The sequence below is a fragment of the Sus scrofa genome, chromosome 13 (genome assembly GCF_000003025.6).
Source record: "Sus scrofa isolate TJ Tabasco breed Duroc chromosome 13, Sscrofa11.1, whole genome shotgun sequence".
Taxonomy (NCBI): domain Eukaryota; kingdom Metazoa; phylum Chordata; class Mammalia; order Artiodactyla; family Suidae; genus Sus; species Sus scrofa.
In genome coordinates this window covers 40,057,484-40,078,270 of record NC_010455.5, presented here as the reverse complement: position 1 = coordinate 40,078,270, position 20,787 = coordinate 40,057,484, and the positions used below count along the sequence as shown (strand labels likewise).

Genomic DNA, 20,787 nt, shown 5'->3' with positions numbered 1-20,787 from the left:
TTAAGTCCTAAAGTAATTAGACCTCTTCGTGCATTCTGTGTTTGTCCCAGTGTGTTTAAAAGCAGCAGTCTATTAAAACTACATAACACTTAGGGAGAAATCAACTTTTTATTACCATTTAAGGCAAATGAGTTACCTCATTATCAGAATCACAGAAACCAAAATTCTACTTTAATCATTACTCCTATTATGTGGGCTAACCAAGACAAGACTCTTCCTGCATTCTGCTGGTAGGAGCATAACTTGGTCCAACCTTTCCAAAAGGCATTTATGTGTTCAACAATTATTCACTGCGTACTTAACCATGAAATAGGCCCAGTGCTAGGACCTGAGATTTGACAACACGTATCAAGGATTTTGAAAATGTTCTCACGCAGTAGTCTCACCTCTAGAAGAGTATCCTAAGGAAATAATCAAAAATCGGTGCAAATACATAGCACTCAAGCATAAATACCTAACAACAGGGGACTGGACAAATCATGGTACAGTCATAAATAGAATATTTTGCAATGATAAAAAAAAATCGCATTATCAGGAAGGGGGTAAAAAATAAGATTATCAAAGGATAATGTTGGGAAATGTTGATAGAATAGTAAATAGAAAAAAGCAACACATGCATTTTATAATCCCAAGTTTTAAAAATATATTTATAGGAAAAACACCAGAAGGAAGCCCCCCAAAATATTAACTGAGAGTCTCTAGGAAGTGGAATCATGATGCTATTTTTTTGTATTTCTACACTTTTCAAAATGTCTATTTTATTTGTATGATTAGGAAAAAAAAAATATTACCCAACTAAGTTGCAAAGGTCATCAAGTAGACAACCTTGTCTAGTTTTCCTTACTACAGAAATGAAACTGAAAGTGAGAAATCAGCTATTTGATGGAATGAAGCCAGAGATTAATTTTGAATCTACCCTTTCCTATTCTCCGGAAATTCTTACCTGAACTAAATCTCTCAGTATAAATACCTTAAAATTTGATCTACTTAATCAGGGCCTTGAGGATCCTGGACATTAACTCCATCCCTAAATCCTCTGAAGACCAGGCCCCAACCCCTGCAACATCTGGCCTTTGAAGTGGCCTGAATACACAAGGAAACTCTCCCCAGCCCTGAGCTATGCTTCTAGCCTCATGCTGGGTCAAGCGAATGAGGATACAGAAGCTCATTTACTGTCACATACACAACTACTCAAGGCTGGCAGGGAAAAAAAAAAATTATATTCTTTTATGTTGCCAAATATTTAGATGGTCCATAGATTATTTACCTAATAGCCTGATGTTTGACCAGATTGACTGAAGATAATGAGGGGTTTCGTTTTTGTTTTTTTTTAAGGGCCGCACCAGTGACATATGGAGGTTCCCAAGCTAGGGGTCAAACCGGAGATGTAGGTGCTGGCCTACACCACAGCCACAGCAACACAGGATCCAGGCCGTGTCAGCGACCTACACAACTCATGGCAATGCTGGCTCCTTAACCCACTGAGCAAACCAGGGATCGAACCTGCATCCTCATGGATGCTAGTCAGATTCGTTTCCGCTGAACCATGAGGGGAACTCCCGATAATTAGTTTTAATGAGAATGCCTCTAGACCCGACAACTGCTCTATAAATCAGGTCATAGAAGCGTGTGGAAAAACTGAGTACTTCCTAAGCAGCATCACCTCCCATCTCAAAATGATTTTCTTTAAATATTCATGATGTGGATTTAAAAAAAAAAATTCAACTCTTGCTTCCTTTACATGTTATTTTCCATCACATCACAGAGGAATTTTGCTCAGGGTTTATAAGGTCACATGAACTGTAGTCCAGCTAAGAGCCACCCTAGAAACTGATTATGGCCTAGAAATTGACTGCAGAGCCTCCTATTAATCCTGTAGTATTTATGTAGTGTCTCCATTTGTCTTCAGCATTCTTATGATTTTGCTCAAATCCATAATTTTTTTAAAGATGTTGAGAATTCTAGTCTCTGCTGTTATTGTAAGCCTAATGAAGAAAAGCCAAGAACAAAGGAAGTAAAACATCTGGGACCCTGCAGATACTAAAGTGCAGCCCAAGAGCAATTCCACAGCTCTCATATTCTGTTCAGATACAGTCAGTTAATAAATGATGCCAGCACATGAGGCACTCGGAGTGGCACAGTTGCACAAAGTGACTGTCAACCTTTGGTAGAGTATGTTTTAATATAAAAACTTAAGATATAATTTAATAGCAATTTTCTTTGGGAGTAAATTGGTCTCAATCATACTCTAGGAACTTAAAGGAAAAATGACTAATAATTCAGTACAAAATGAAAACTTGTGGTTACTTAAGCGGTATCAATGTGCATTCAGCAGTTTCTTCTTTTTCTAGATGAATACACAAGATGAAAGGTGGCTGTGGTAAGGATTCTTCCCTGTTGCTACTTTATTTGCTGCTCAGAAAAAGAAATGAGTGGCATTTCAGCAATATGGAAATGTTTCTAATAGAATATAAAAATCTGTTAAGCAATTTTCCAGTACATTAGGCTGAAACTACTTAAGATGGGTATATATGTCTTGACAATCAAACACTGTATAAATTGCTGTCTTATAATGCCCCTATGTGGAAAGTGCTTGTACAATTTGGCCTGCTATTTTAGTCAGTACTTTTGTAATCACTTCCACTTGTGACCCAGTACTGTCTCAATTACCTGGGAGAGGATTTCCTAATTTGACGGCCACCCATACTTTGATGAGAAGTTATTTTTTCCTGGCAGCTTATATAGAGTTCAAAATGGAAAAGCCAACCAGCTCGTTTTTGTCATAGCCAGCTTTAACAAAACACAAGTGGTTTGAGAATCTTGGCCATGAGTACAAGTCATTATTTACAAGAAGTAACCCTAACTTCTTCCCCACTTCTCTATTACAAATTTTTACTGATTTACAAAGATCAAAGAAGACCATGACACCTAGGGAGCACTTTAAAAAAAATGAAAACACAGGAGAAGCTACTTTTAAGTTACACAGTATCCATCAGCTATCTGGCCACATCTCACACACACCCCTCCCCACCATACTAGGCTGGCACATAATTTTTTATCTTTAGGATAATCCTTTCAGTAATTCTGCTCTGAAGACAATCACTGAATGTAAAAAAAAGTATAGGTGATAGGTATGGGTGGAAGTCATCAAGTTATAGCAAAGAAGAAAACACTGTAGATATAGCAGGGAATAAGACCTAGAACACTCTGAATATAAAAAGAATTACATAGAATGATGGCTCCAGATACTTTCATGCCACATAACAAGATACAATTATAGAAACTGACAGTGCTCCAATAATGGGGATATTTTAAGAGCCACAGGGTGATGGAAAAAAGACGAAAAAAGAAATGCTCTGGAGCTGGGCAGGCCCAACTGAATCCTAGACCTACTGCATACTAGCTGTAAGCTTGGGCAAGCCATACAGCATTAGTCTATTTCCTTGCCTATAAAATGGAACGCTAACTTCATAAAACTGTTTCAAAGATCAGAGTTAATGCAGAAAATTGGTTCATCATTGAAAAAATGGTAGGTTATCAACAATCGCATCACTACAAATTTCAGCACTGCTGTCAACACCCAGAGGGTAAGGTCTGTAGGAATACACTGTCTTGGCTTCCAGTCCATATTCTGTGCCTCAAATCCCTCATCTGTTTTTCAATGTCTTACCAAATTTTTGGCATGTGTAGCATTTCACCTATAAATACACACCTTCTTCAGGTGGGCTGGAATCTGTATATCCATCCATTCTAAAACTCCTGATAATGGCATCCTTGCTTCTCATGCTGATTTGGGCATTTTCATCTTACTGTCACAAAAGAGAGTTTGGATTAAACAGTTTAAATTACTCTATTTATATGTATCACTGCCCTCTAGTGAGTAGAATCATTCTTTCTAGTAATCTGATCACCTTGACATTAAAAAATAAATTAAAAATCTAGCTACTGATCTACTAGCAGGAGGAAAAACATTTCTCCAGGAAATATGAGTTGATGCAACCAAAGTTGATCTTACCTTCTTGAACAAAAGTATCTAGCTCTGGTCTGAGCCACCATCTAAGGCCATGGAGCACAGGTGGACCATGTGTATGTTCTATTATAGACTCTTTTCTTAAAAGTGTTGACTATGTCAGGGTGACCAATTTGTAACATTAGGCACACATACCCTTTAGCACCCCTCAACTCTTAGGAACTTAACCTCCACAGTATCCCCGAAAATTTTTAAATAGTTTTTAATAACAAGCATATATTATTTATATAATGGGGGCCCCTACAATATTTTCAAGGAGAGAAAACAGAGATTAGTAAAATAGAAATTTTGCATTCAAGATCTATTCCAAGTTTCGAAAACCAACAGAGATTGGCTGACATCCTGAAAGACTGTTCTGTTACCTAAATTTTGGCCAGTTTAGCTTCAAACTCAGGAAAAATCTCTAACCTTATTTTTACAAGAGAATGGGCTCAGCCTTGTGCTTAACTACTTATACGTCATCTCTAACAATCTTGTGTGGTGGGTTTTGTTATCCCTGTTTTATAAATGAGACCAAGAGTTTACCTAACAGAATCCAAAGATGCACGTAAGCCTTCCAATAACATGAAAACTACCTGAAGGGCAAGTTGACATTGAAGGTTGAACAAGATGCCATCTTACTGTAAAATGTAACAAAACCCTAACCCTCTCTAACCCAGAAACTGCTGAAGAACAGGATCTAAGAATATTTATTGGTAAAAGGTGTTCAAAGTTGACCCATCTTCTATCATTGCCTTCAATAATTAAATGCTAGCTAATTTTAAATTACATGAGAAACTTATTCTACACAGATATTGGTATGTATGTGTCATCCAAATACAAATCTAACTAGGTTTGAAATCCTAAAAGTAGAACAGTGAGTTAACTTTGAGTTAAATGATAATCTTCCCAACATTTTTTCCAATTTAAAAAACTTAGATAGATAGATAAATATACCTAAGTCTGGGAGTTCCTGTCATGGCTCGCTGGTTAAGGAATCCGACTAAGAACCATGAGGTTTCGGGTTCAATCCCTGGCCTTGCTCCCTGGGGTAAGGATCTGGCGTTGCCGTGAGGTGTGGTGTAAGTTGCAGATGCGGCTCGGATCCCAAGTTGCTGTGGCTCTGGTGTAGGCCAGCGACTACAGCTCCAGTTCGACCCCCAGCCTGGGAACCTCCATATGCCGCAGAAGCGGCCCCAGAAATGGCAAACACACCAAAAAAAGAAAAAAAAAAAAAAAAAAAAAAAAAACCTAAGTCTGTGTGACACCTGCTCCCCTCCCCCAATAAGGGTTCTGGATCTATCAACCCTTCTGTGATGAAGATTTGCAATTTCTGTTTTCTTCAGAGGCTCTTCAATAATAGTAACACTGATGCCTAACCCTGCTTCTTTAAAAATATTATTTCAGGATTTAGGAGCTTCTGGGACCATAACTTTAACCCAGCCTTCCATAACGGTTTTTTTACTTTCGAGTACAAAACATGACACTGCAATAACAGCAATGAACCGCTTAAGTTTTTTCACTTCTGCAGAAGCTAAAACAACTTCCCCAACATATAAAGGGGCTGGAAAGTTAATTTCCTGGGAAAGAAATATACAGCCTGGCCCTGGCATTTTAGTACCCAAAAGAGCTGAAATAAGTCCATTGATCAAAACTCCATGTACAATTGTCTTTCCAAATCTGGTGTGTTTTGCAAAATCTTCATCTAAATGCAAAGGATTGACATCCCCTGTTAATTCTGAGAAGGCAGCCACGTCCCTCTGTGTGAAGGCCCTGCTGAGTTCAGCCCGGTCTCCCACTCTGATGTGCATGTGCTGTGAGTGCATCCTGTTCAGTGCCAACCAATTCAGGCAGATTCCTCTCTGAAGCCTACCCCACCAAAGGCAATGGCTGGAAATGACTGGGAGCATCTTCAGCACCCTCAGATTCCAACAACCAGGAGCTTTTAGGCTGCTTCAGTCTTCAAATATTATGCTGGCAACAAAAATCTCTTTTGAAAGCGAGGAAGAGTTCTGAAATTGAAGACTATTCAATCCAATACTAGTTCCCTACTATTACCAGATAATGCCAGGAGAAATGGAGAAACCTGTAAGAAAAAGAAAAAAGTTTAAGGCCTTATCAGGAAATTGCATTGAAACATAGGACAATGCAGAAACATGCCCCGTTTTGTAGGATAGGCCAAACTGATGCAGTAGCATTTCAGAAAACATCCTGAGAGCTAGCCTAAGATAAACAAGAGATCATGATAAGCTCCGAAAGAGCATTCCAATACATTAAGTAGTATGCATCAAGCAATAAATGAAGACTTCCATAATGTAAGAGTTTCAACTTTTATTCCAAAACATCTCCCATACAATCCAAAATCTAAATGCTTTGTTTTACCCTTTCATAAATAATGAAGTGCTAGATTTTTCCCTCCTAGCTAAATGATTTATGCAAGCACAAAAATGGGACACATATTAGGTAATTTGATCTCCTACTCAGTCTCACTTGGAACATGTGAAGGAACTGTCTTTACCTGAATCACTCTGAAAGCACATTTCTTGCCTTTATAGGATCCCAACAGAGTCAAAGAGCTCCACAATTTGACAAGACCACTATGGAGAGATAGAGAAAACATAAGTAAAGATTCATCTCTGCCAATAACTCCCTAGTGCCTTTGTTTGTGATAGTCCAGAAAGTAGTTTCTAACAGAAAAATCTAAATGAGAAAACTTAAAAAAATAAAAGCACAGTATGTCAAAGGCGGACAATTTGGAATGTTTCCGAAAATATACATTTCTTTTTTTTTTTCTTTTTTTTTTTTTTTTTGTCTTTTGGTTGTTGTTGTTGCTATTTCTTGGGCCGCTCCCGCGGCATATGGAGGTTCCCAGGCTAGGGGTTGAATCGGAGCTGTAGCCACCGGCCTACGCCAGAGCCACAGCAACTCGGGATCTGAGCCGCGTCTGCAACCTACACCACAGCTCACGGCAACGCCGGATCGTTAACCCACTGAGCAAGTGCAGGGACCGAACCCGCAACCTCATGGTTCCTAGTCGGATTCGTTAACCACTGCGCCACGACGGGAACTCCGAAAATATACATTTCTAAGTTTGCAACCGTGACTATCAGCTGGAAAACACTACTGTTGTAAACCAAACACAGGTATGGGCCTCTAAAGCGTAAGTTCCTGGTGAACCAAAGTTCATACTCTTCCCAATTTAAACTTCCAAAAGCTGCTTGGAGTTCACAATGACAAAACTTTTCTCATTCTCAGAAGAGAGTATTTTGCTCTACTTCTCCATCCATCAAACTAGAAATGTTCCACTGTCTGTCGTACCTGCTACATATTCTCAAGATGGCTGACAAGCTCTTCTCTTCGTAGGTCAGAATGTCCAAGGGTAAGGCAGCATCAACCTAAGTATGCAATAATGCTGTTAGCAGCCTATTATCATTATTATTCTTTTTTTTTTTTTTTGGCTTTTTGCCTTTTCTAGGGATGCACCCACAGCATATGGAGGTTCCCAGGTTAGGGGTCTAATCAGAGCTGTAGCCGCCAGCCTACGCCAGAGCCACAGCCAATGTGGGATCTGAGCAAAGTCTGCGACCCACACCACAGCTCATGGCAACACCGGATCCTTAACCCACTGAGCAAGGGCAGGGATCGCACCCGAAACCTCATGGTTCCTAGTCAGATTCGTTAACCACTGCGCCATGACGGGAACTCCCTACCATTATTACTCTTGACTCTAGTAACCAGTCCTGTCAACTGCTTTTTTCCTCTAAAAAAAAAAAAAAAAATCAGTATTTTATTTAATAGTGCTAGAGTACTGGCTTTTTTTTTTTTTTTCTTTTTTTTGGTCTTTTTGCCATTTCTTGGGCCACTCCCGCGGCATCTGGAGGTTCCCAGGCTAGGGGTCTAATCGGAGCTGTAGCCGCAGGCCTACGCCAGGGCCATGGCAACACGGGATCCAAGCCGCCTGTGCAACCTATGCAACAGCTCACGGCAACGCCGGATCCTTAACCCACTGAGCAAGGCCAGGGATTGAACCAGCAACCTCATGGTTCCTAGTTGGATTTGTTAACCACTGAGCCATGACGGGAACTCCAGTACTGGCCTGATTTTTTACAACTCCCCCTCCTGGAACACTCTTCCTAAACCTTTTCATATTGCTAATGACTCTTTTTCCTTCTCAAGTCTTCCTTTAAATTGTTCCTTCTCTGACCCCCAAGATTAAGCTCAATTGCTTGCTATGCTCTTTCATTTACTGGACCCACATATTTCCTCTTTCATAATACTTATTGTTCATGCCATTAATTGTTCAACATAGTTTCCTACTAAAATAAGCAAGACCATTAGTCCATGAGGCAGAGGCCATATTCCCAGGAACCAGGTTTTATATTTGACATATAGAAGGTTCATAGATTTTCTTCTTATACCTTTTGTTTGAAAACTTAAGTCATATGAGATTGCAAAGAAATACATAGAGGCGTTACCACTGTGGTGCAGTGGAAACAAATCCGACTAGTACCCATGAGGATGCAGGTTCAATCCCTGGCCTCGCTCGGTGGGTTAAGGATCCGGTGTTGCTGTGAGCTGTGGTGTAGGCTGTAGCTCCAATTTGACTCCTAGCCTGGGAACCTCCATATGCCTCAGATGTGGCCCTAAAAAGCAAAAAAACAAAAGAAATATATAGGAAGATCCCATGTACCCCTTCACTCAGCTTCCCCTAATGAAAACATCTTACATAACAACAGTACAATATCAAAACCAGAAAACTGAAATTGATCAACCAGAATTTACTCAGATTTTGCCAGTTATACATTTGTTTACATGTGTATGTGTGTAGTTGTTTTTACTATTCCACATAGATAGTTTTATGTAACCACTACCACAATCATGATAAAGAGCTATGTATCACAAGGCTCTCTCCCTCTATCCCCTTATAGCCATAACTACCACCCCCATCTCCAAACCCAGGCAAATGCTAACCTTTTTTTTTTTTTGCTTTTTAGGGCTGCACCCATGGTATATGGAGGTTCCCAGGCTAGGGGTCAAATAGGAGCTACAGCTGCCAGCCTACACCACAGCCACAGCAACGTGGGATCTCAGCCGAGTTTGCGACCTACACCACAGCTCAAGGCAAGGCCGGATCCTTAACCCACTTAGTGAGGCCAGGGATAGAACCTGCAACCTCATGGTTCCTAGTCAGATTCGTTTCCACTGGGCCATGATGGGCAAACACTAACATCTATCTAGATTATACAATTATGGTACTTCAAGAGCATTAAATAAATGCAATCTCCCAATCTATTACTTTTTGGTTTTCGCTTTTCACTCAGCATAATTCTCTGGAGATTCAATTTATCAGCTTTTTCATTGCTGACTATATTCCACAGTATGAATGTACCATAGTTTAATTATTCACCTACTGAAGGACACCTGGCTTATTTCTACTTCAGGGACCTTACTAATAAAGTTGCTAAAGTTGCTATGAATATTTGCGTACAAGTTTTTAAGAGAACGTAAACTTTCATTTCTCTGGGGTAAACATCCAAGCATGAGATTGCTGGGTTGTATGGTAATTTAAAAAAACTACTATAGGAGTTCCCTTCATGGCTCAGTTGTTAACAAACCTGACTAGGATCCATGAGGTTGTGGGTTCAATCCCTGACCTCACTCAGTGGGTTAGGGATCTGGCAGTGACATGAGCTGTGGTGTAGGTCACAAACGGAGCTCAGATCCAGCTTTGCTGTGACTATGGTGTAGGCAGCTGTAGCTCTGATTCAACCCTAGCCTGGGAACCTCCATATGTCACGGGTGCAGCCCTAAAAAGCAAAAAAATAAAATAAATAAATAAATAAAAGAACTACTATAGGAGTTCCTGCTATGGTGCAGTGGGTTAAGAATCCAACTGCAGTGGCTTGGGTAGCTGCAGAGGTACAGGTTCAATCCCTGGCCCAAGAACTTCCATATGCTTCGGGTGTGGCCAAGAAAAGGGGAAAAAACAAACAAACAAACTACTATAGTTTTTGAAAGGAAACTACCAAACTGTGTTCCAAAGTGGCTGTACCATTTTACATGCTTACCAGCAATGTATGAGCAAACCAGTTTCTCTGTATCTTCACCAGCACATAATGTTCACTATTTTTCATTCAGTCATTCTGCTAAGTGTGTAGTAACGTCTCATTGCATTTTTGCATTTCCCTAATGGCTAATGATGTTGAACATTTTTCTGTACATGTGTTTCTTTGCCAAATGCACATCTTTTTAGTAAAATTTTCCTATCTTTTGCCTTTTTTGGGGGGCGGGGGGGCTTCAGCCCCGGCATATGGAAGTTCTGGCTAGGGAATGAATTGGAGCTTCAGCTGCCCACAATGCCAGATCCGAGCCTTGTCTGTGACCTACACCACAGCTCATGGCACGCTGGATCCTTAATCCACTAAGTGAGGCCAGGGATTGAACCTAAAACCTCATGGATACTAGTCAGGTTTTTAACCTGCTGAGCCACAATGGGAACTTCCTCTTTTGCCCATTTTCTAATAGAAGTGTTTGAGTATTTTTTCACTATTGAGTTTTAAGAGAACTTCATTATTTTTAGATTAGTCCTTTGCCAGACATGTGGTTTGCAAATAACTTTTCCTAGTCCATAATTTGTTTTTTCACCTTTTTGTCTTTTTTTTAGGGCCACACCCAAGGCATCTGGAGGTTCCCAGGCTAGGGGTCAAATTGGAGCCATGGCTGCTGACCTACACCAGAGCCACAGCAACACCAGATCCAAGCTGCATCCGTGACCTACACCACAGCTCATGGCAACGCCAGATCCTTAACCCACTGATTGAGGCCAGGGATCAAACCTGCAACCTCATGGTTCCTAGTTGGATTCGTTTCCGCTGTACCATGACGGGAACTCTCATAATTTGCTTTTTCATTCTCTCTCTTTTTTTTTTTTTGGTCATTCCCCTGACATGTGGAAATTCCTGGGCCAGGGATTGAAGCAAGCCATAGCAGGGACCCAAGTTCCTACGGTGACAATGCTTGATGCCTAACCTGCTGCACAAGGGAAATCCCTGATTTTTCATTCTCTTTTTTCACTTCTTTTTTTTAAGGGCCACACCTGCAGCATATGGAAGTCCCCAGGCTAGAGGTTGAATCAGAGCTACAGCTGCCAGACTATACCACAGCCACAGCAACGCGAGATCGAAGCCACATCTGCAACCTACACTGCAGCTCATGGCAATCCTTAACCTGGATCCTTACCCCACTGAGCGAGGGCAGGAATGGAACCCCATCCTCATAGATATTAGTTGGGTTCATTACCACTGAGCCACAACGGGAATTCCAGTTTTTTCATTCTCTTAACCAAGTCTTTTGCAGAGAAAAGTTTTTAGTTTTGCTGAATGTTTGACAGATTTTAATTTGATAGAATATATGAAATAATTTCCTGAGAATCATCTGTCTTTGTTCTCTCTCAAAACTTGTATTTGTTTTCAAGTGAATGCTAAAGTGGGACTACTCAAAGTGTTGGCCTGTGATTAGATAAGGAGCTGCACCGGAATGGAAATCAACATTAGTGAGCACACTGTTTAGTTCAGGTCAGGTTTTTTTTTTTCTTTTCTCTTTTTTAGGGCTGCACCTGTGGCATATGGAAATTCCCAGGCTAGGGGTGTAGGGTTGAATTGGAGATACAGCTGCTGGCCTACACAACAGCCACGGCAACACAGGATCCGAGCCTCATCTGCAACCTACACCACAGCTCACAGAAACACCGATTCCCAACCCACTGAGCGAAGCCAGGGAGCCAGCTTGCATCCACATGGATACTAGTTGGATTCGTTTCCACTGTACCACAACTCAGTTTTTTTTTCATTGGAGACTTTCTCTGTAAAGGAAGTGGTATGCTCACTTACATTCTGGTATAAGAAACAGATCCTCACAATGAGGGGGGAAAAAAAATTTGGCAGGTTGCTAGTCTGTAACAGAAGGCATATTAGAACAAACCTACCTAAAACTCATCACTTCTGAAAGTCTGCTTCTGCAATTTCAAATGTGGTTTTAAAAGTTTTAAAGCAATGTTTGAAAAAAATGTTCTTTCAGTATGTCTTACAAAGATCTTAGGAATGTTCAGACTACTGAGTCCATACCTCCCCAAACAGGTCCTTCAGAGCTGAAATAAGCAGCTGTTTGAACTGTGCAGCATTCAGTCCAACCCCACGATCTTGAAATTCTCTGAAAAAACATTAAAAAGAAAAAAAATGCATTCTTGCTATTCAGATTCATTGAAAATACAAAATAGAACTTAGAGGACATGAACTTACAGCCGGACTTTCATGTAGTGGTGCTCAGAGGGATTTTTGTAAACTATTCTTTCATATGTGGCAGCTGGGGCTGGCATCTTTTCCAGTGCTGATCACACCAACATTAAGAGTCAAGAGGGCTAGAAATTACCAAGATACAAGATATTTTTCAATTTTTTAATGAGAATTTAACCTATTTTATTTTTATTTTTTTTTTTGCTTTTTAGGGCCACACCCATGCATATGGAGGTTCCCAGGCTAGGGGTCTAATCAGAGCTGTAGCTTCCGGCCTACACCACAGCTACAGCCACGTGGGATCCAAGCTGCATCTGTGACCTACATCATAGCTCACAGCAACACCAGATCCTTAACCCACTGAGTGAGGCCAGGGATCAAAACCAAAACCTCATGGTTCCTAGTTGGATTTGTTAACCACTGAGCCATAACAGGAACTCCTGTATTTTATTTTTAAAAAGAACTCCCAGTACAATAACCCATCTAATTCTGGTCAAACTGATGTTACCATATAGATACAAAGGAAGTTTCTATATTTTATATGCCAGACTACTGTACTCTTATTTAAATCCCACCAAACATTTTCCCACACTGAGTACCCAACTTTGTGCTAAATATGGCACATGTCTTAGGGCCCATCTTCAAAATGATCCCATGAGGTAAAAGCTATTAATATTCCCATTTTTGAGAAGAGTACAATGAGGTTCGGCAAAGACAGGTCACACCTCCCCAAAGGAATAGAAGAGATTCCAACCACTCCAGAGCCCCGAGACCACTCTAGTATGACAGCTCTTAAAGGGAAAAAAAAAAAAAGGCATAAAGGAGTAAAATCTGAGTCCTCTTCCTGTTTACACTCAGTCAACACAGAACATGAACAGAATGAAGGGTAGATTTCTGCTGCCCTGCCCCCATGCTGGATCTGCCTATTCTCTCAGTCCAGAGGCCAGGCCTGCATAGGGCTATCTGTCAGCCTTGTGAAGACAGATTAAACAGCAAAGGTCTTAAAGGAATTCCTGGAATGGGCACTCAAGCCATTCCCAATAGATCTGGAACTTGGAAGAGCTCAGTACATGCTGTTCCCCCTGAAGAGAACCCCTATCCTGGGTTCCTCACCCACCTCACTCCACTCTGGATAGCTCCTACTCATCCTTCAAATTCCAGCTTAAAGTTCACCTCTTCTAGGAACATCACTTCTTCGGAGAGCCCTTCTCTGACACCTTGCTGTAAGTTAGGCTCCCTTGGTATGTCATCTCTTAACATTGTCTTTGTTTAATATGTGGTTCCCCCAACTAAAGGGACAGGAAATTGAAGCCTATCCAAGGAAAGGAACTTTTCCAAGGTCACATAGCTGTAGACCAGCATTCACAAAAACCTCTCCGGTCCCAGTTCCAACCACTCCCAGAAGACAACCTCAAGAGAAAATGAGAAGTCAAGGTCAAAGCCACTACATCCAACCACCTATTCAACAAATATGAGTATTTCCTGAGTCTGGCACAGAGTATTCAACAAACACTTATTGAATACATGACTGATTAAATGGTGGTAGCATTCAAGGGTGTCTCATTTCTCTTTTCTTTTTCCATCGCGCCCACAGCACATGTAGTTCCTGGGCCAGGGATCAAATCTGAGATGCAGCTACAGCAATGCTGGATCCTTGACCTACTTTGCCACAGTGGGAACTCTTGTTTCAGGACTGCAGTAGTTCACGGTGCTCCCTTCTCAATCACTACAATCTCCCCTGACTGGAAGGGCAGGGAGGACAGTATCCTCAATCATTTCATTCATTGCCTGGCACACAATAGGTGTTTATTAAACATTACTGATTGCCTTAGTGGAGGTGGCTGCCTGAGGTAGAGTGAGATTGGGCCTGGGGCTTAGGATGCCAATAACAAAGAAGACTTAAGGAGTATTCTGGAAATGGATAGTGGTTATAGTTGTACAACTATGTGACTATACTTCTTGCCAATGAAGTGTATATTTAGAAATAGTAAATTTTTCATTATGTTTATTTTATATTAAAAAAAAAACTGTAGGAGCAAGTGTTTATTGAGCAGTCACCTCTGACAGGCCTGGGTCTCAGAGTGACAGCACCGCCCTCTGCAGGTTGTCCTGAAACTAAAGGAGATGATGCCTGGGAAGCCCTCCCTACAGCCCAGTATATTCATTCACCAGGCTCACTGGGAAAATGTGAACACTTCTAAGTGGCTGTCATTATCATCATCTCTGAAGCCGGCCTTTTTGATGGCTGCAAGGATGCTCATTACCTTATCTATTAGCAGTAGATGTCCCTGCTTCCCTCCCTAATCTAACCGGGTGACCCTATTAAAACCTTAATAAGCCCCTTTCCTCAAGGCTTGAAGCCTTGAGTAAAGCCAAAGTCTTTACATCTAAGGTCCAACCTGATCTGTACCATTGCTTCCTCCCATCCCTCTGACCTCCTGTCCTACCACTCTCCTCTGCTCAGTCTCTTCTACCACACAGGCCTCCTAGCTCTTTCCCTCCCAGCTTTTCCATTCGCTGAAAATACTCTTCCTCCAGACAGCCACATGGTTCATTCCCTTGCCTCCTCCATAGCTTTACTCAATTTCACCCCTCAATGTGTTCCAGTGGCATTTCTATCTAATGTCACCCCCCCACGCCACTGCTCTATTTTTTCCTCAGAGCATACACCACTCTGTAGGTATACAGAACATAACTATGAAATCCACTTATTTTTTGGAGGGGTGGGGTGCGTTGGCGGCGAGGGGTTAGTTCTGGGGTCGAACCACCCCATAGCAGTGACAACACCAGATCCTTAACCCGCTGAGCCACCAGGAAACTCTGAAATTCTTTAATTCTCGTCTGCACTCCGCCCTGCTCCTCCCCCCTCCCACCCCGGCCTTACCAGAATGTACAATCCAAAGAGAAACAGGCATCTTTCCCTTGTTTTCTGCTGTTTCCCAGGAGGCTAAAACAGTGCATCACATACAGTAGGCACTCAGTATGTAATTACAGGACATAAACGATATAAAAATTTTAAAAAGCTCGGTCCTCTACTGTTTGGAGATTAAATTGTTAAGCTATCAGCCACTTAGGCTGGTGTTTTGTTTTATTTTGCTTTTTAGAGTTGCACCTAAAGCATATGGAGGTTCCAGGTTAGGGATCGAATGGAAGCTAGGGCTGCCAGCCTTACACCACAGCCACAGGAACGCAGTATCCTTAACCCACTCACTGAGCGAGGCCAGGGACCGAACCAGCAACATAATGGTTACTAGTCGGATTCGTTTCCACGCTGCCACAACAGTGGAACTCGACACCTGAACTGTTTTAAACAATAAGTAAAGCAGGCTAACTTTTTTCGATGACCGTCGGCGTCGACTGGGCGCCCACCTGGGGCCGAGTGCATGCCCCCTGCACATGTGGTCCCGTTCAGTCCTCCCGCCGCCCTCTGCAAAAAAGACCACGTTGTACAAAAGCCCAAGGAGATTCTCAGCACCGCCTCGCCTTCGGCCTGGGGCGCTGAGCGACCTGAGCTGTATAGGTACCTCAGGCGTCTCCGCGCTGCCTGCCGTCGCTCCCGCCTTGCGCGTGCCTTCCTGGCGCGCGCATCCACGCGTCACTAGCGCGGCCAACTAAGTCCACTGCCGGAAAACAGCCACGCTACTACGTACTTCCGTCTACCTGCTCTCCGAGAGATTAGCCTGACTCCTATTCACTGCAAGAATCCCTCAAGGCTTGGAACCTCTCGGCAAAGGCTGGAGCCTAAGCACGAACTAGAAAACTCCGGGGTCTTTACGTTTGGCTTCTGTCTGCCCCGACCCCGGATGCGTGACGGCTCGGGCGGATATGACGTCACAGCGCGGCGTTTTCCCGAAGGACCCGGGCGTGACTCGGGATCTGAAGCTCGCCAGGCTTAGCGCCCTCTCGTGCCCACTCAGCCTCTGGTGCGGCAAGCCGTGTGTGACTGAGGGCGTATTCAGACTGAGAGCTTTTTTCTTAGTCATTCATTTACTCAGGTATTCATTCGTTCAGAAAAATTGTATCTAGCATTTCTTCTGCTGAGCATCTCCTATGTAAAGTATTCCCCAAGGGCAAGACCCGTTCTCAGTGTCTCTTTTGGCTCATAGCACATAGTTTTTCTGTCTGGATTGACATGAAAAGTCCCAGATAGCCCTATTTCCAAATCTAAGACAATAGTTTCATTTATTCGTTTATTAAATAAGTACTTACTGAGCCCGTATTATGTGCTAGATGTTGGAAACAAAAGATAGGGCACTTGTATTCATGAAATAAACAAAACCCCATACAGTGTGGATTAATAATAATAGTAGTATTAATAGCTAATATTAATCAAATGCTTACGTATGCCAGGCACTATTAGCCTTTCAAGCGGCAAGCAGTCGAACTTAGGTTCGGTGGTAACAGCCTCCTCCAGTTAGACATGTGTCTGTGTCTAGGTATGCACATACATACATAGACACATAAGTATAATGTCTAGATGGGTCCCAAGGGGACTGATGGAGGAAGGATTGGGCTGTGTGGAGGGTGTAAGAGATCCTCACATTGTTTCAGCATTCGTTTTTGTTTGATTTCTTTTAAAGTGATAGGGCATCATTTTTATAATACTGATAGTAAGTAAAATTTAGGCTCCCAAGAGGGAGTCTTGGACCATACCCTTCTGCATGCCTCTCCTTTCACATGGAAGAATAGACTTCCTTAAGATGTCACCTCCCACCCCCATCTGCCAAGGTTGGAGAGAGGAGGTAGAAAATGCAGACTCAGGAGTTCCCGTCGTGGCGCAGTGGTTAACGAATCCTACTAGGAACGATGAGGTTGCGGGTTCGGTCCCTGCCCTTGCTCAGTGGGTTAAGGATCCGGCGTTGCCGTGAGCTGTGGTGTAGGTTGCAGACACGGCTCGGATCCCGCCTTGCTGTGGCTCTGGCGTAGGCCGGTGGCTACAGCTCCGATTCAACCCCTAGCCTGGGAACCTCCATATGCCGCAGGAGCGGCCCAAGAAATAGCAACAACAACAACAACAAAAGACAAAAAGACAAAAAAAAAAAAAAAAAAAAGAAAATGCAGACTCACTGTCCCTTATCTGCAATTCTAAAATCGAAGAAAAATCTGAAGACTAAATCTTTCTTCATTAGGTGCAATGCTTAATCTGAACCTAGGTGAAACATTTTGTAGCTTCTGTCCCATTTGCTGTGGATATGCACATTGTATACATCAGAAATATGGATACATTTGCTCATGTAAAGCAGCCCCAGGCCCCACAGGGGTGGGGGCGGGGGGTTATACAACCTATGGTATACATACCATAACAGCCCTCTAAAATCTGAGAATTTCTGGAGTTCTTGCTCTAGCACCACAGATTAAGAATCTGGCATTTTCTCTGCAGTGGGGGTTTGAACCCTGGCCTGCTGCAGTGGGTTGAGGATCAGGTGTTGCCACAGCTACGGTACAAGTTGAGTCTGCAGTTTAGATTCAATCCATGGCCCAGGAACTTCCATATGCTCTAGGTGTGGCCAAAAAAAAAAAAAAAAAAGCTGAAAATTTCTTTTTTTTTTTAATCTATATTCAAAGATTAACTTTATTTTTTTTACTTTTTTTATTACTCAAATGAATTTATCATATCTGTAGTTGTATAATGATCATAACAATCTGATTTCACAGGATTTCCATCCCACAGCCCAAGCACATCCCCCACCCCCCAAACTGTCTCCTCCGGAGACCATAAGTTTTTCAATGTCTGTGAGTCAGCATCTGTTCTGCAAAGAAGTTCAGTCTGTCCTTTTTTCAGATTCCACATGTCAGTGAAAGCATTTGATGTTGGTGTCTCATTGTATGGCTGACTTCACTTAGCATGATAGTTTCTAGGTCCATCCATGTTGCTAAGAATGCCAGTATTTCATTATTTTTAATGGCTGAGTAATATTCCATTGTGTATATGTACCACCTCTTCTTGATCCACTCCTCTGTCCATGGACATTTAGGTTGTTTCCATGTCTTGGCTATTGTAAATAGTGCTGCAATGAACATCGGAGTATGTGTGTCTTTGCGAGTCGTGGTTTTCTCTGGATAGATGCCCAGGAGTGGGATTGCTGGATCAAATGGTAGTTCTATTTTTAGTTTTCCGAGGAATCTCCATCCTGTTTTCCACAGTGGTTGCACCAATTTACAATCCCACCAACAGTGTAAGAGGGTTCCTTTTTCTCCACACCCTCTCTAGCACTTATTGTTTGTAGACTTTTTGATGATGGCCATTCTGGCTGGTGTAAGGTGGTACCTCAGAGTGGTTTTGATATGCATTTCTCTAATAATGAGTGATGTTGAACATCTTTTCCTGTGTTTTTTGGCCATCTGTATGTCTTCTTTGGAGAACTGTCTGTTTAGATCTTCAGCCCATTTTTTGATGGGGTGAAAATTTCTGAATTCAATAGCACATCTGGCTTTGAAAGATGTGGTAATGGATTGTAGACCTACAGTCACACTCATAGTTGCTCTTCAGTGACAGTTACCCAGTCCCAGCCAGCACTGACTTTGGGTCATGTTTTATTGTTACCTTAGTGCCACTTTCTTTCCCTAAGAATCCTTTCTTCTCCTCTCATTCCCTGCTGGAGCTTGGCAGCCTTCTAGGTGTGCCCTGAGGTTCCTAGTCATTTAACCCCTTGAGGGTTTAGAGGCCAAAGATGCAGAAACCAAGGAAAGAACAATTCCTCCAGGACCTGAGAGACAGGGACTGTCCTGTTGCTTGAAGGATGTCCATTCTCTCCCTCTCCCCCTGGCTAGGCTTATGATCCCACGAGACCTTCATCCCAGTTACAAACACTGGCAACCCCAGGCCCATATCCTGGCGATTTCCAGCTCAGAATGCAACAACACTTGGCCTCAGGGTAGCTGGGGTTACCAGGACAGCAGCCTCCGAACTGTTGCCCTCTGGCCCTGACCATGGCAGGTAATTTGAGGACATTGCCACTGTCCCACCTGTGACCACTCCCACTGCTTTTTTGCTTCCTTTTAGGGAATGGAGGGGTTCTGCAAACATCAACCAATTTGGGAGGGATGAGAAGGGGAGAGAGAAGTGGCTGATGGAAAAGCCCAGTCCATATGGTTAAAAGAGTGATGTAGGAAGATTTGAAAAATGAAGGATCAGAAGAGTCAGGCTTCCATCTGTTAGGGGAGTGTTGCTGTGTGTGCCTGTGCATATGGTGATGGAGACAGACAGATATTGAAACTGAACATAGCCCTGTGGGGCTCCTGGGAACAAAAGACTTTATGTGTCCCCCATTTGTCATTCTTAAGAAATCGGCCTCATTCAGCCACCATGACCTTCCCTGAGTTCCTAGGGTCAGGTTCAGACAGTTGCTGATCAGGGAAGGAAGGGGATGCAAAGACCAGGGAGGAACAGTCAAGAAAAAATAGTACAGCATTTGGGCAGGATCCTGGTTCCCTCTCAAGGGATACACATAATGATGTAGGCATCTTATACACTTAAAAGTTCTATTCCTTATGCTTCTTTAGAAATGAATACTTTAAAACTGAACAGCCTAGAGTCCTTCCTTGTCCTTCTCCCTGACTTCATTGCACCCTAAACACAATCACCCATAAACTAAAGATTAGGCAGCCTGAGCACAATTGCCCGTGGGTTAAAGATTATTAGTACTTGATGTTTTTCAGGAACTTTCCTATTTTGTTCTAATCTGTGATCAATATGCCCTTTTTACAAGTACAGTTATTCTAGGCAATAATCCAGAAGACCACTATCATGATCATGCCAGATCTCTCGACTCCAGCTTTGATGACTAAGATTCCCCCAAAGAAAGAAGAATGCCTGTTTGTCCCAATCCTGATTCCTATCTGAAAACCCGTTTTTCTCCTTTTTAGTATAAAACTCCTCACAATTCTTTCTAATGGGGGGCATAGTCTTGAAAGCATTAGCTTGCTGTGCTCCCACCCCTTGCCTGGCAAAGCAATAAAGCTATTTTTTTCTCCTTTACTCAAAACTCCGCCTCTGTGTTTCAATTCTGCACTGGCAGATGGAGGCCGAATTCTGACAGCAATAGGAGACAAAGTGATGAAACAGAGATGAGGCAAGAGGTGGGGGAAGAGAGATAGAGAAAGACCTAGAGATTTTTTCTGCAATGCTCCCAAACCTGCCAAAGAGTATTTCAGCAAACATTTCTGAAACAGACCGGATGAATTGCCACTTTTAGTAAAGACTTCTTGGTCTAATACTGTTGTCTAACCCAGGTTCATGCACCTGATGCACAGTAAGCCACACAAACTGAAACACTGGAATCTGGAGTAGAGAAAGAAAAAGAAAAGATGTTACTTTCGGGGTTTCTTGGTGGCAGAGCAGGCCAAGGAGCAAGTGTCACTGCTGTGGCTTGGGTTCAATCCCTGGCCTTGGCCTGGGAACTTATACCTGCCCTGGGTGTGGCCAAAAAGAAAAAAAAGATAAGAGTAGAGAAAGGTTTATTGCAGGACCAAGCAAGGAGAACCAGT

At 42.4% G+C, this 20,787-nt stretch overlaps 2 protein-coding genes across 4 annotated transcripts; both read right to left on the bottom strand.

The window, feature by feature from the left end:
- Positions 92 to 16,093, bottom strand: RPP14 (ribonuclease P/MRP subunit p14). Of its 2 annotated transcripts, none has more exons than XM_021069098.1 (6): positions 15,825 to 16,093; positions 12,307 to 12,425; positions 12,133 to 12,217; positions 7,328 to 7,404; positions 6,528 to 6,606; positions 92 to 6,095 (listed from the first exon to the last, which is right to left on the bottom strand). In XM_021069098.1, the coding sequence occupies exons 2-6, from the start codon at positions 12,381 to 12,383 to the stop codon at positions 6,039 to 6,041; spliced, it is 375 nt and encodes a 124-aa protein (XP_020924757.1). In that variant the 5' UTR covers positions 12,384 to 12,425; positions 15,825 to 16,093; the 3' UTR covers positions 92 to 6,038. The 2 variants fall into 2 exon arrangements, with proteins under 2 accessions (XP_020924757.1, XP_003132323.1); XM_003132275.4 differs by lacking the exon at positions 15,825 to 16,093 and adding an exon at positions 15,633 to 15,813.
- On the bottom strand, positions 92 to 16,122 carry LOC100515579 (hydroxyacyl-thioester dehydratase type 2, mitochondrial). Of its 2 annotated transcripts, XM_003132274.4 has the most exons (6): positions 15,825 to 16,121; positions 12,307 to 12,425; positions 12,133 to 12,217; positions 7,328 to 7,404; positions 6,528 to 6,606; positions 92 to 6,095 (listed from the first exon to the last, which is right to left on the bottom strand). In XM_003132274.4, the coding sequence occupies exon 6, from the start codon at positions 5,917 to 5,919 to the stop codon at positions 5,413 to 5,415; it is 507 nt and encodes a 168-aa protein (XP_003132322.2). In that variant the 5' UTR covers positions 5,920 to 6,095; positions 6,528 to 6,606; positions 7,328 to 7,404; positions 12,133 to 12,217; positions 12,307 to 12,425; positions 15,825 to 16,121; the 3' UTR covers positions 92 to 5,412. The 2 variants fall into 2 exon arrangements, with proteins under 2 accessions (XP_003132322.2, XP_020924756.1); XM_021069097.1 differs by lacking the exon at positions 12,307 to 12,425 and having other exon boundaries at positions 15,825 to 16,122.

What these genes read in the sequence shown, in the direction of transcription:
- RPP14 (XM_021069098.1), bottom strand. Translation starts at nt 12,383, where the DNA reads ATGCCAGCCCCAGCTGCCACATATGAAAGAATAGTTTACAAAAATCCC. An exon ending in TGAAGGACCTGTTTGGGGAG is followed by an intron (nt 7,405 to 12,132) that starts GTATGGACTCAG and finishes TTGCATACTTAG; the next exon opens with GTTGATGCTGCCTTACCCTT. An exon ending in ATCTTGAGAATATGTAGCAG is followed by an intron (nt 6,607 to 7,327) that starts GTACGACAGACA and finishes ATCTCTCCATAG; the next exon opens with TGGTCTTGTCAAATTGTGGA.
- LOC100515579 (XM_021069097.1), bottom strand. Translation starts at nt 5,919, where the DNA reads ATGCTCCCAGTCATTTCCAGCCATTGCCTTTGGTGGGGTAGGCTTCAG.